Source organism: Nannobrachium achirus (genome assembly GCF_963921795.1).
Source record: "Nannobrachium achirus genome assembly, chromosome: 10".
Classification (NCBI taxonomy): Eukaryota; Metazoa; Chordata; class Actinopteri; order Myctophiformes; family Myctophidae; genus Nannobrachium; species Nannobrachium achirus.
This window is the reverse complement of record NC_137819.1, coordinates 19,207,982-19,222,514: the sequence shown is the minus strand read 5'-3', so window position 1 is coordinate 19,222,514 and position 14,533 is coordinate 19,207,982. Positions and strand designations below refer to the sequence as shown.

The 14,533-nt window shown below is 40.9% G+C and overlaps 1 protein-coding gene across 1 annotated transcript; it reads left to right on the top strand.

Annotated features, from left to right (window-relative positions):
• On the top strand, nucleotides 1-726 carry LOC308292893 (equilibrative nucleoside transporter 1-like; the record flags this gene model as incomplete). Its single annotated transcript, XM_080735316.1, has 1 exon — nucleotides 1-726. One exon carries the CDS (start codon nucleotides 1-3, stop codon nucleotides 724-726), a length of 726 nt encoding a protein of 241 aa, XP_080591442.1.
• Nucleotides 727-14,533: the final 13,807 nt, after the last annotated feature.

The following is a 14,533-nucleotide window of genomic DNA, read 5'->3' as shown; positions in this document are numbered from 1 at the left end:
ATGCTGTGTAACGTGCAGCCTCGTCACTACCTACCTGTGTGGTTTGGCCATGACTCCTGGTACATCCTCTTCATGACCCTCTTCCGTTACTACATGGAGAACAAGAGACTCAAGAAATCCACTGACCAGGAGAACAAGCAGGACAAGCCAGATGTTGTGGTCAGTCTGAGTGAAGAGGTGGACAAGACGGTTGTTTCTGTTTTTGCCATCTTCAAAAAGATCTGGGTGATTGCCATGTCTGTGTGTTTCATCTTCACCATCACAATCGGTACGTTCCCAGCGGTCACAGTGGACGTCCAGTCCACGATAGCAGACGGAGTAGCCTGGGACACCTACTTCATCCCCGTCTCGTGTTTCCTGCTCTTCAACGTGATGGACACCGTTGGGAAGAGCCTGACGGGTGTATGTAAGTGGCCGGGTGCAGACAGTATCTGGCTGCCCATCCTGGTGGGTGTGCGTGTTGTCTTTGTACCTATGTTCATGCTGTGTAACGTGCAGCCTCGTCACTACCTACCTGTGTGGTTTGGCCATGACTCCTGGTACATCCTCTTCATGATCCTCTTCGCGTTCTCCAATGGATACCTGGCCAGCCTGTGCATGTGCTTTGGACCAAAGATGGTTGCACAGCATGAGGCAGAGACAACGGGAGCCATCATGGCCTTCTTCCTGTCCCTGGGACTGGCGCTGGGTGCAGCGTTCTCTTTTGTCTTTAGAGCCATGATCTAGAACTGGGGTCTTCAATGTTTTTGAGTGGGGGAACAGGGGTCTTCAATGTTTTCACAAATGTACACAAAGTAACTGACTTCAATAGCCCCTACGTACTGGATTTTTAAGCCAAGTAACCCTAGCCTTACAGGTTGAAGCATAGCCAGACAATATCACTGTGTGGAGATTAGTCTGGTTCTTCTCAGTGTCAAACCTAGAACCAATCAGAGCTGCGGAAAGGTGATACATACACCTACATTTGCATACTGGACCCCTGGTTGGTTCCTCATGACTTGTGAGCCATGAAATATTTGAATAACTGAGCGGAGCCAGACCTAATCTGCCAAGGGCAATTTCTCTTTGCAATGGCAGAGTCTTCTGGCTACGCGAGGCTACCCCCTACTAGCAGATGCTATGAATGAATGATAACCCACCCTTTAAAGAATATATAACACCAGTAAGACGCCCTAAGGGCGAGAAGCTCAGATCGGCGACAGCAGACTGCTGGACGAGCTTTGGCATGAGATCAAAAGTAAATATTGGCACTTTGGCTGCAATACGTGCGGCCGCTTCTTTGTCTTTTAAAAACTATAAATAGGATCAACTTTGAAAAAAAAAAAAAAGAAAAAAAAACTGTGGCCTGAGCAAAGTGTCATACAAATCTGAGTCTGCAGTAGCCTATGTGTTAGGGACAGAATAATAATTTTCATAAAACTGCAATATTCATTGAATTATTTAAAAAATATATATTCAATTTAAAATAATAGATATTGGTCCAAAGTTCATGTATAAAAGGTTTTGTGCACGTGGCACGAAAATCCCAGGAGTTCGATATGAGTAGGTCAAACAGGGCATGACCTATACCTGTTAAATCTTTGGCCAATCGTTGCGAGTTTCATGTTTTCACCGTTTGGCATAGCCCTCTACCATGTTGCCAAGTGGTAATTAATGTTCAAATATACTGTATGCGTGTGCACTGCAAAAAACAAACAACAAACAAAAATAAACTTTCCAGGATGAAACTGGCCAGTGATGTTCATCTTATTCAACCCCAGTGCCTCAGTCAAAGTATAGATATTCCTGGTCGTATATTACTCAAATACAAGTCGATCAAATGTGAAGTACAGTTAAAAAAATTAAAATAAAACATTTACAGAAACAACTCAATACTGTATATGCTATCTGATTTATCAGTGGCCGATGAAACTTTATCAACAAATTCAGCCAAGGACAAGTAGATAACTGATGTCAACTGAAGCAGCTGCGTCTTACGCTGCAATGTAAGTGCAATTTCCCACCTTATCAAACTGTTGTGGGAAAAACAAACTAAAGGGGAGATGAGAGGGGGGAGGAGAGGAGGATTGTGGGACTTATAAGGATGGTGATACGATTTCCCCTTTTTCCAATGTCTAAACTCAACCTTGAATTAAAGGTGTATTTCAATCTATCTTGACACCATTGTTAACTGTGCACGTCAGTGAGCATCAGTCCAGGTGGTTCTACATTTTTATTTTTTGGCTCCGGTCACCCCTGTAAATAACTATTTAAACCGCTGTGCCCCTAATCTCTCAAGAACAGATGTAGTGAAAAGGATCAAAACAGAGAGGGCACTGTTTTTCCTTTGTCTTTGACGATGGCTAACCAGATTTGGCGCCCCTGAATTACACGTCACTTACACTTCATAGCAACTTACATTTATGTCGCATTATGCAATCATGTAAATATTTCACCCCTAAGACAGTATGCCACAAGGAAAACTTGAGAGAATATTGGTTTCCTTTAGGACAGGTTGAAAATAACTTGACATTTAGCCACTTGAACCCCAGTATCCCTATTCTGGGGGGGACAGAATCTACAACACTTCTGGATTTGATGTAGAAAGAATGCAGCGTATGCACCAAGTATTAGGCCTACGATGCAACCAGGGGCGTCAATTGGGTATGGCAGGGGTATGCAGCTGCCATACCCTGGGTCAAGGGGGGATTTTAAATATAAATCCATGAATGTCACTTTGTCTTTCTGTTCTGTTTATTATGTTGTTAAATTACAGTAAAATAACTACAAATGCAAAATTTAACACAATGGTCACTTTAACAAGGTATTATAATTATTTTCTCCACACTTGTATTCTCCCCATCTTGACAGAATGGTATATTCCCAGGTTCTGCAGGTCAGCTGCACAGGTGCAATTCATTATTGTTAATTGTGGCACGTTTACTAACATGCCAAGTTTAGCTGCACTTGAACGGGGAAATCCCTCTAAGTCAAACGCAGATAAGGCAAACGCTGATAAGGCAAGCGCAAATGTACTGCCCGGGTCTCCTACTACCGTAGTGATCTTCTGCCGTCTTGTTAAGGAAACAGAGTAGCCTCCTTATTTTTAGCAATACAATGGTTATATGTCACAGTTATTGTCCACGACATTGCAAGCAGCCGAGTTACGTAGCCGTGGTGAATGCAATCGTTATATTTATGCCCAGGCCGTAAGGCCTGGGCAAGCGCACGATAAACGCATGAATGGAATGAAACGCGATGCAGGTGAGCTCACATTTCACCATAACAAAAGGAGGTTTTAAAAAAAAAGGAGTTTGGCTTATCAGCGTTTGCCTTATCGGCGTTTGGCTTACCAGGACGTGCCCCACTTGAACAACCGTTCCAGGCTGCCATATCCAGCCCAAGAAACTGTAGAAACCTGGGTAAAAAACTGACAAAACTCGTTTTTTTCAGACATTGTGAAAATAGCCAATCTACATGCTCACAACGCCTCGCAGTAGAACCGTGTTATACAAAATGTAATGCCTCTTTTCCATGAGGACTCCCATTGCCATACCCTAGCTTTTGCTGAACTGACGCCACTGGATGCAACTCACTTAAGTCAATGCACCCTTGGGTGCCGCGGCACCCACTTTGAGAAACGCTGGTTTAGTCTATGTGTATGTGTGCCATCTCTGCTCCCTCTGTTTCCTGCACGTCATGTGATACAGTTCAGCTGTCAACACACATGTTTATCACCGACACATTCACACACTCAGATGGGCATAAATGCTGGGTCTGTGTCGTAGCCTACACAAGTACAACCAGCAAGTATAAAGCAATGAAACAGGAGTGTTGACAGCCTTAAGTGCCAGACAGAACAACATGAGAGTATTTTGAATTGCAGCAGGGCTTCTAGTTTGCTGCGTCAGAGCCAGCGGATCAAACGTCCTCAGTGATTCAGAGAAAGATGATGACAACAGCAGCACATCACAGACAGACAGGAACTGTCTGCCTGATATGTGTGAACTGCTGATGAAGATTGGAGCCCTGGAAGCCAGGCTGCAGTCTACAGAGACGCACAATGAAGGTAGCCTCATGTTTTGTGAACGTGCAAGCTTTTTTTTAACACTGTACCATATGGAACATCTTATGTTGGGAGCAGGGAAGTTTGAGTCATGCAATTTTGCAGCATCATATATATATATATATATATATATATATATATATATATATATATATATATATATATATATATTAAAATGTGTGTACGTAGCATCATGTTTGTCTAGTGATGTCATATGTCGTATATCTGTAGCCTTTTTCCTCCGCGTTTTGCTATAGCAAGCACGACCACCGCTCACTTCACATTGTGTGTGATTTTTCCCCCTTTTTTTTCCTTTAGACATGGAAGCCAGAATGATGGCTGCAGAGATGAAGAATAAAGGTATGTCACACTGATATGTCTGTGAACAAGCATGCTCAAGCTGTGATTATGTTATGTCATTAATATTATATATAATTGGTTGGTGTGAGCTGGAGACTTTCTTCCAATCGCCAATAAGCCTGGGTTTCCGACTAACTTTAGCGATTCAAATTTCCATGCTGTTTTTGTCATGGAATAGACACAAGGGGTAGGCAACCTTAAAGATGTAGTTCACCCCCAAAATGCCTTTTTTTCTAATGATTACTCATGCCATGGAGACTTGATATTTTTTGTATTTTTCGCATTCCTATACACAAATTCGATATTAGTAAATGTACTCCCATTGATTCCGGATGGGACATCCGGAATCAATGGGGATAAATGTATTGTGATGACATTTTTGTCAAAAAAAAATAAATAAGAAAAAAAAATAAGAATAAGAAATAAGAAAATAAGAAAAAAAAAATCATTGAACTCAAGTCTCCATGGTAAGAGTAATCAATAGAAAAAGGTAATTTTCGGGGTGAACTAATCCTTTAAGTACGGGGGAGGGTAAGAGAGAGTTTTCTTTCTTAAAATTAAATATATTAAAAAAAAAGGTTTAGTCAGTTAAATTGCATCCCCTCACATCTGTATGCAAATTACATCCTGCTCCTAATTCTACATTCATTCAAACTCCTAACTGGGAAGTGGGAAGGGAGTCTTGGAGATTGGTGAAGTTATTGCTCTGTGTTATTGCTTGGTGAAGTACATGCTGATGTGAAAGAAAATATTTCTAAGGAAGAGGAACAAAAATAAAGGTTGCTATTCAGTAGCCTGTGGGTAATCAAAATCGGATGGAAATATTGAATTTAGATGTTGTGTCATAATTAACCTTAAAGCGATAGTTCACCCCCCCAAAAAAATCCATTGATTACTCACACCATGGAGACTTGAATTCAAGGATATTTTTTTTAGTTTTTGTTGCATTCCTAAGCCAATAATTTGATGACCAGCAGTGGTTCCCTATGGAGACACAAAGAGCTTACTTTGTTCCCTATAGAGACACAAAGAGTCTCCTCAAATGATTGGCTTAGGACTGCAACAAAAAACAAAAGTGTCCATGAAGTCTCCATGGGGTGAGTAAACTAATTGATAGGAAAAAAAGTCATGTTGGGGTTGAAATCTTCCTTTAATGTTGATATGGCACACTGACTATCAAGAAAATGAAAACTTGGCACTTCATGTCAAGAAAGGTTGTCGACCCCTGATATAGACTCAGGGGCGTCCCTACTAGAGGCTTGACTGTATTACTATGTACAGGGGAGACCATGAGTTTCATCCTGGCATTTTCCAAGGCACCAAAGCGAAGATTGACCAATCACAGTGCGTCCACCTCCCCGGACATGCTTGCAGGATATTTGTGTCCGCTGATACCCCAAACCGACATAGGAAAAATAACTAACTAACCTTTGCCATGTTATTATGCATGTTTACATGTATTTTTACTTTAGCCTTGGAAGCCAGGCTGAATGCTGCAGAGATGCAGGTGGCCATTCTACAGAAACAGAATGAAGGTACAAGATAAGACTTAAAACCTTATGTCGCTCCATTCAAATCAGTCCCCATATTAACATTATAGCAATAGGGAACATCCTCTGTTTGAATTTACTTTAGCCATAACATTTTGTCTGTTTTTATTTGTATTTTATTCTCTCTCTCTCTCTCTCTCTCTCTCTCTCTCTCTAGCCATGGAAGCTAGGCTGACGGGTACAGAGACAGAGAATGAAGGTAATATTATATGTCACATGGATGAGCATCTTTTGTTTGGAGCTGGTAATCAACGTTAGCCTTGCAATTTTGATTCATTCATTCATTCATTCATTCATTCATTCATTCATCCATCCACCCATTCTTCCATTTATTCGATTTCTTATAACTAACTTCAGCCATAACTATGGCTGAAGTGATTGTGGCATAGATGATCTTTCTCTGTGTTGTCCTGCCCTGTGGGCCAAATGGCTGGGCAAGGCTTATTACTTACTTATATTTAAATGCACTAATCTGTCATGTCTGTTGTCTATAGAGCTGGCAGCAGCAGTGGACAGCAGTGTGTCACAGCTCAGAGAGGTTCACACCAGACTGGACTCCAGTGAGAATCATCTGCACCACCTGCTGGAGACATCAGGTAGGACAATCTGGTCTACACATCTACTGAATGGTAAAACATAAAATTAAAAATAAATACAAAAAATAACAATAGAATAAGAACCATCACCCGGGGGTTCAACATGCAGTATCTTTAAGAAACCTATATATGTATAAACTACACTATACACTCTAATAGGCTTATTAAATCGATCAAAACAATACAAAATCAGAGTAGCCGGGGAGCCACTGGGCCAAAATGAGAGAGGACCTGTGATGTCATGACATAATCCAAATTTTTGTTTGTCCTATCAATTTGGTCAATAAGGTACACAGAATGAGAGGCCTGCTCTGCCGGAAATCCTGTGAAAAAAAGTTTCCCATTGACTTCACTATACTGGAAAAAAAACACACCAAAAAAAGTAGCATGTGAGGGGTCAAACTAAGGGTTCTTCATGATTCTGAATCCATTGCAAGCATTTGTTTTGCATGAAAAACATTCCTTGGGCTAGATTTCAGCCTCTCAAACCTGTGAAAAGTGATGAGTCATCACTTTTTACCGTTATTTTGGTCCGTTTTCTAGCCCAAGGAATGTTTTTCATGCAAAACAAATGCTTGCAATGGATTCAGGATCATCAAGAATCCCTAGTTTGACCCCTCACATGCTACTTAAAGCATATTTTTTTGGTGTGTTTCTTTCCTTTATATTGAAGTCGATGGAGTGAATATACAAATGGCCATAACTTTTTTTCGCAGGATTTCCGGCAGAGCAGGCCTCTCATTCTGTGGACCTTGATGACCAAATTAATAGAAAAAACAAAAATTAAAAGTATGTCATGACATCACAGGTAACATCCTATTCTTTGAGCTTTTGGGCCTGTGGCTCCCCGGCTAGAGAGATTGTTGCTGAAACTGTCAAACAAGTCCTGACATTAAATCTCCTCTTCAATGTCCACTCTAATGGCCTATACTGTATGTTTATAGCTAAATCCAAAGTGGCATTCTCAGCTGGGCTTGGGCGCAGTGGTACCATTGGACCTTTCAACACAGACACCACCCTGAAATACAGAAAGGTTCTCACCAACATTGGTGATGCTTACAGTTCAAACACAGGTACAGTACTATGACCTACTATGGACAACTGAGAAGAGAGCGAGAGAGAGTGTGTGTGTGTGTGTGTGTGTGTGTGTGTGTGTGTGTGTGTGTGTGTGTGTGTGTGTGTGTGTGGGGTGGGGGGGGGGGGCAAAACAAAAGAATGCATCACAAATGTCCTTCCTTACAGGCATCTTCACGGCACCTGTACAAGGAGTGTATCACTTCAGTTTCTACCACCTTCATGGTCTTGAGGATGAAGGCTATGCGTCCCTCTTCAAGAACACACAACGACTTGCTACCGCATACGGCTATAATAAGGATGGATTTTACAGCACTGCTAATGGTGTCACTGTGCAGTTGGAGGAAGGAGATGAGGTCTATGTTAACTTGTGGTCAGGTTCATGGATACATGACAATGACGATAATTTCAGCAACTTCAATGGCATTCTGTTGTTCACTCTGTGATGGTATATACACATAGTCCCATACTCAAAGACATGCATCTATAAAAAGGGGGAAAAGATGAACTTAAAAAGTTTATAACATGTGACATTCACATGCATTCATGCTTCCTGATGAGTACATGTAGAATGTAGCCATTTAGCAGACCTAACCCTAAACCAGACATAGTAAGCATGGTAAACACAAGTTAGGCTACTGTACATCAAATAGACAGTTTAGTCAGTGCCTCAGTAATCTAGGATCAGAGGTAAACCAAGAACCTACTATATCATCAGTCTAAACATTACATTATATCAATCAATCAATCAATAAATGAAATGTACATTGAGACAATCCAAACCGTAGGATGCCAGGTCAACAAATGAACCTGGCATGTGTCTACATAACATAACATAACATAACATAACATGTGCTATCTAAATGACATTTTAATTAATTTAACTGCCTTTGCATGGTCGTCAAGGCTAGGGCAAGTGCTACGGTGTTAAAGTGGAGTCTGAATAGGTGAGTCTTCAGATTACGGCAGAAGACTCACCATGTACTGCGATATTACTTTGTTGTTGTTTTAAATTTAAGTTTAACCGGGCAGACAATTAAGAACACATTCCTATTTACAACTGTAGGCTGGGAAAGGGCACAGCCACATCCTGTGTTGTAAAAATGACATATTGCTTGTCTCTCTGTCACCTGTCCTGCATAACTTTTTCCATCTTTTCTGTCTGACCTGTACCATACTCCTTAAAATGTCCAATAAAGAGATGGGGGGAAAAAGCCTTGAAAACAATCTTTAAAAAGGACTATTCGTGAAATGATCTCCATTGTCTTGTCGGGTGGAAACCTCATACAATATGTCCAAAACGTACTTTTCAGAATTCAAACCCAAAAGTAGCAGATCGACAAGCTCAAAACATTTCGAGCTTGTAGATCTGATACTTTTATGCTCTTGTTTGACACAGTAGTATGATCAAGTAGGGCATTAATTTACGAAAAAACACAATGAGTTAGAATGCAGAGATAAGAGGTTTCTGCCTGACAACAACGTTATCCATCATGGGGAGACAAACTGAATCATTTGCCACTAAGGTTATACAGTATAAGCCTTTGAGTTTAGTTTTATCCTTTTGACAGATATGTAAACATGTGCAATCTGTAGATAAAGATGTCAATTAATCAATAAGTAAATCGTTTTTACAAATAGGAATTGAGGTAGAGGTACAATATTTCTATGCACTTGTGGATCTAATTTAGCAATTCTCATGAATATTTTAAATTGATTGGTGGGTGGGACGTGGTAGTGGTGGTGGATTCTGGGAGGCCAAATTTCACAGAGCAGAATTAATTTACAATAGGCCAAGGAAGAACCTCCACGTCATATCTTTCACATCAAACTAATTATAAGAGCACCACCATGAGGCATTTCAGTCAAGTGATCAAGGCATATCCGAAAAATTCCATTCCCATTTGAACACAAATCATGAACGTAATATCTGATATTGCATGGAACTTTGTGCACACGCTCCCAGTAGCTCAATTGGAACATCTGGCACCCCAAATCTTTCAAAGTGATCTGATGGCAGTGCTATACTTTGTGATATGCTTCGAACAGGCTACTTAATGTAACCATAGATCACACAATGTTTTGTTTTTTCTCCCCATATTCCCTGCATCATGAGTGTTGAACACATTTCACAAACAATTTAATACCTTAAAGGTGATACACCATGAAATTTCACTTTTCCTATTTTAAAACCTTTTTTTGGGGTCCCACTAGCACCTTCTATCCTCACAAAGTCCCATTTCTGACCGTTGTGTCTTTCTCTGGTTTTGAGAAGGCGAAGGTTAAAAGTATCCCACGGGTTCTCCAAACAGGCCATCCAGATTTGCTGCCGATTGTGACGTCATCTGCCGATTGTGACGTCATCATCAACAACAACAAAAAAATCATTTTTTATTTTATTTAAAAAAAAAAAAAAAATCGTGGCGCAGTTCAGGCCAAAGGTGGTACTGCAGCTGAAATGCTCTGAGAGCCATTCAAAAATGAGAGAGGCTCTCTATTCAGGAGTGGTAATTTAGCCTCAAACCATTTGAAAAACGTTTTTGGGACATAAACAATATGACATAAATACTTTTTAAATGCATGGTGTATCACCTTTAAAAAAAGGTGAAATGAAAACCATTACTGCAACAAAAATCATCGACAAACTATGCTATAAAAACTGGTCAAACATTGACCATATTGTCAATGGACCTTTCCCGGCTCCGCCCCCTCCAAAAGCTGCGTCCGACCACTATCACAGCGCGCCGCTATTGGCTTCATTCACTTCAATGGGAAATACGGCGGATTGTACACACATTTTACACATTAAATACTAATTCAGTGTTGGACCCAGAGCTTCGAAATCTCTTCCAATCCATCAACAAGGCCTGGATCTGCATTGGAAAAAATATTTAGACCTTTAAACTTTTAAAACAATACGACATAGGAATATATAAGGTCGCAGCAGAGGAATAAGGAACATGTCCATGGTTGCTGGACCACAGAAAGCCGTTTCAAACCAATTTAAATATGAATGGACTGTATTGGCCTAAACGACAATAACCCATGACTACAAACACCTTATTTGTTATGTTAAATAGCAACTGATATGTAATGTACGTCTGTGAATGTGTGAATGAACAGGGGTAGCGACGCAAAGTGTTGTATTTCAACTCTGCTTTCGACTGCAGGCTGTGGGTAGGGGCGTCACAAGGGGGGGAAAAGTGGGACTGACTTACCAGGGCCCAAGGTGGAAGGGCCTTAATTATTTTAGACTTTATCGATTGAAAAATAGCAGATATACAAGCTCATAGCGTGGCACTGAGTGCCGCGCTGCGAGCTTGTAGATTTGCTATTTTTGAAATCCCACGATGAAGAACATTCATGTGGGCCCACAGCGAATCCTTGTACCCAGGGCCCAGAATTTGGTGCGACACCCTTTCCTCTCCCTCTGCGTCTCGGCAGCTAAACTTGTCAGGAATCGCGAACATTTCACGCCAGAGATATCAAATAAGATTTATAAGCAATCGGCATGATAAGAAACAGGTAGCCTACATTTGAAGCAGTTTATTCTGGTTGGTTGTTTGTGTAATGGAGAGTAATAGCCTCTAAACAAATCAGTGAAAAGTGAAAACGGCTCTGTATAGGTCCAGCAGACAGGCGATTTCCTCATTCTGCTGTTGCGTCCTTATATATTCATTTGTCGTATTGTTTTAAAAGTTTAAAGGTCTACATATTTTTCCAATGCATATCCAGGCCTTTGTTGACGGATTGGACGAGATTTCGAAGCTCTGGGTCCAAAACGGAATTAATATTTAATGTGTAAAATCCGCTGTATATCCATTCAAGTGAATGGTGCGGCTGTGATTCTGGTCGGAGGTCTCGGCGGAGAGGTGGGGGCGGAGCTCCCGGGAGTGGTTCATTGCCAAGAAAGAGGCAAACATTGTGAAAATAGCTGAGTCAGCTATTTTCTGTGAGTCATACTAAACATAATGCCTCAACTCCTTCAATTCCAAGTGCTTATCAGGGTGGGGGATCCCCAGTTCAAATATGATTATATTGGGGGTCACGGCCTGAAAAGGTTGAGAATCACTGGACTACAACTAATGCACATTCTGGTTGCAAATGTTTATGCGAAGAACATTTTAAACGCTATAGGAAATGTCTATATTATATCATGCCTTGGCCATAAGATTGTTAAGTGGCATAATACAATTTTATGGTAATTGTATGGTATTTTTATGGAACACTCCACTGTGGAAGCTCTCCTAAGGACAAACAACCACCTAACCACAAAGATGTCCTGGAATATAAAGAATGTTAATAAATGTTAAGTATGGGTATCAAAATGTACCAAAAGTAGAAAGTAGCCAACTCATTATGCAGAATGTTCCATTTCAAGTTTTCAAATGTATAAAATGTATAAAACATTTTGAAAATAGCAGATCTACAAGCTCACAGCGATGCATTGTGAGCTTGTAGGTCGGCTATTTTCAAATGGCCGAAATGGGCTGAAGTAGGTAATGTATGTTGTGTAATAATAATTTAAATCTACAAAGTAACTAGTAACTAAGGTTTTCAAATAATTGTAGTGGGGTAAAAGTACAACGTTTGTCTCTGAGAAGTAGTGGAGTGGAAGTAAAAGTAGTGAAAATTACTCCAATTAAGTAAGAAAAAAAAAATCTAAATTCTACTTAAGTACTACATGCATACTCATTGTATACAGTGGCCTACATATGTTTCTCACGTGACAGAGTACAGAGCACTGTCTGTACTGATAAGATAAGGCCCAAACAGGGAAGAGGCTTTGAAACGATGGCCTCAATCATGCAACACATGGATGATTCAGCTCAGTTGCATTTCCTCCTGTTTTCAGGCAGTTGTGCATGTGGAGGACTAAAGTGGTCAGAAACAGGGTGCTTGAAATCATGCGTGCAAGTAAAGCAACGGTGGAATACTCCATCACGGAAGTACTGCATTTGTATTTATTTTCCCAACTTAAATAAATTAGCCTACAAAGACTACAAAGTATGATAGATGTATACGCAAAAGACACGCAAAAGACACATAACTAGTAAATTAACGTTAACGTTACCAGACCTCCTAAATAATAAGTGTGTTATTAAAAGTCACTGCGCTTTTAATGACACACTGCAGCAGAAGGAAACAGCCTTCTCACTAACACCTCACCTCTATCTCAGTGGTCCTCAACCTTTTCAGGCTGTGACCCCCAAAATAATCATTTTAACTGGGGACCCCCCCACCCTGACGAGCACGAGCTCTAAGTTGAGACATTACATTTTGTATGCACGGTTCTATTGTGAAAATAGCAGATCTACATGCTCACAACGCTTCACGTTGCGAGGCGTTGTGAGCATGTAGATCGGCTATTTTCACAATTTCTGCCTCTAATATTTGACAATTTGTCCAATTTCTCATTTTAGTGGTATTAAAAAGTCCTTTGATTTCTCACTTTAGAAATGTGCAGATACCCTCTATACACTTAAAACGTTATGTTGGTTTGTTACTTTACTGTTGAGTGAGAAAACAATGTTGCACATTAAGTTAATCATCTGGGGACCCCCAAAAATAATGTGGGGACCCCCCTGTGGGTCCCGACCCACAGGTTGAGAACCCCTGCTCTATCTCACTGTGTTACTCAGAGAAGTGGGCGTGAAGTGTGGTTTCAGAACATTACGCTGATCTCATGCATGTCACACCAACTCAATGGCCTTGTGGTTAGTGTGTCTGCCCTGAGATTGTGAGGTCGGTGTTTGCCTGGTTGAGTCATACCAAAGACTATAAAAATGGGACACAATACCTGCCTGCTTGGCATGCAGCATCAAAAGGTTGGACTTGGGGTTGTACCTGTACATCAAGCTGCCTCATGCTAAAGGACACAGGAGATTGGCTCCTGCCCTATGGGCCTCATGGCTCGGCAAGGCTTACTTAAGCTGCCCTATGGGCCTCATGGCTCGGCTAAGCTTACTCTAGATCTCATACACGTCACACCCAAAGCGTGAAGTGTTCCGTTTCTAGCTTGCTGTGGACCTCCTCTTTTCTGATTTCTCTTCTCCAACAAGCCGTACAATAACTGCAGTTTGAAGATGAACTAGAATGAGTGAGGACATGCGCGCCCAGCCAGACGTGACAAAGACTAAGGTGACATATGGTCGAAGAGAGGGGGAGCAGGAGACGGATGTGGGAGGTGAGAAGGAAGACAGGGGAGAGGGGCAGGAGAGGATAGTAGACATCTATGTCTCTGCAGACGACCGTGGCCGTGACCCTGGCACACAGCAGGATGCTGTGCAGAACAAAGCACAAAAGCAGCACGGAGGTACAGTAGAAATAAATGCTACAATGATAAACTAAAAGTGGTGATGCATTTAAAGGAAGAACCAACAAGTTCTGTTTCGAGGCACAAACTAAATGTTTTAATCTGTTAGCAATCCTGTGGACTGGAGGAAAACAAGCCTATAAACAGCATAGGCCTACCCAAAGTAAATTAGCTGTCGTTCTCGAAACATTTGGAATAAATGCATAGGCATGGTCTCATTTTGAAGGTAAAACCCAGCAAAAATAATCAGCTCTATGTGCAATTGACATCGTTACAAGTTTGAACTTACTGGAATAGAATGTTATTCATTCTCGCCTAAATATTTTCCATGAATAGATGCCTACATAACATATTATGAGCTGGAGAACACAATGTGGCCACGGCATGAAGCCTTACCAAGCCCATGACCATAAACCATTTGATTCTGTGAATGGAATATTTAATTATATGATATACTATATATTTAAATACTGAAGTAACCTCATTGGTTTGTCTTGTGTCTTTCAGACGGGTTTCAGAATGGTTTCAAAGTTGCTGCAGCGTGCCTGGGGCTGCTGTGTCTTCTCCTATTGGCTGGCATCATACACAGTGA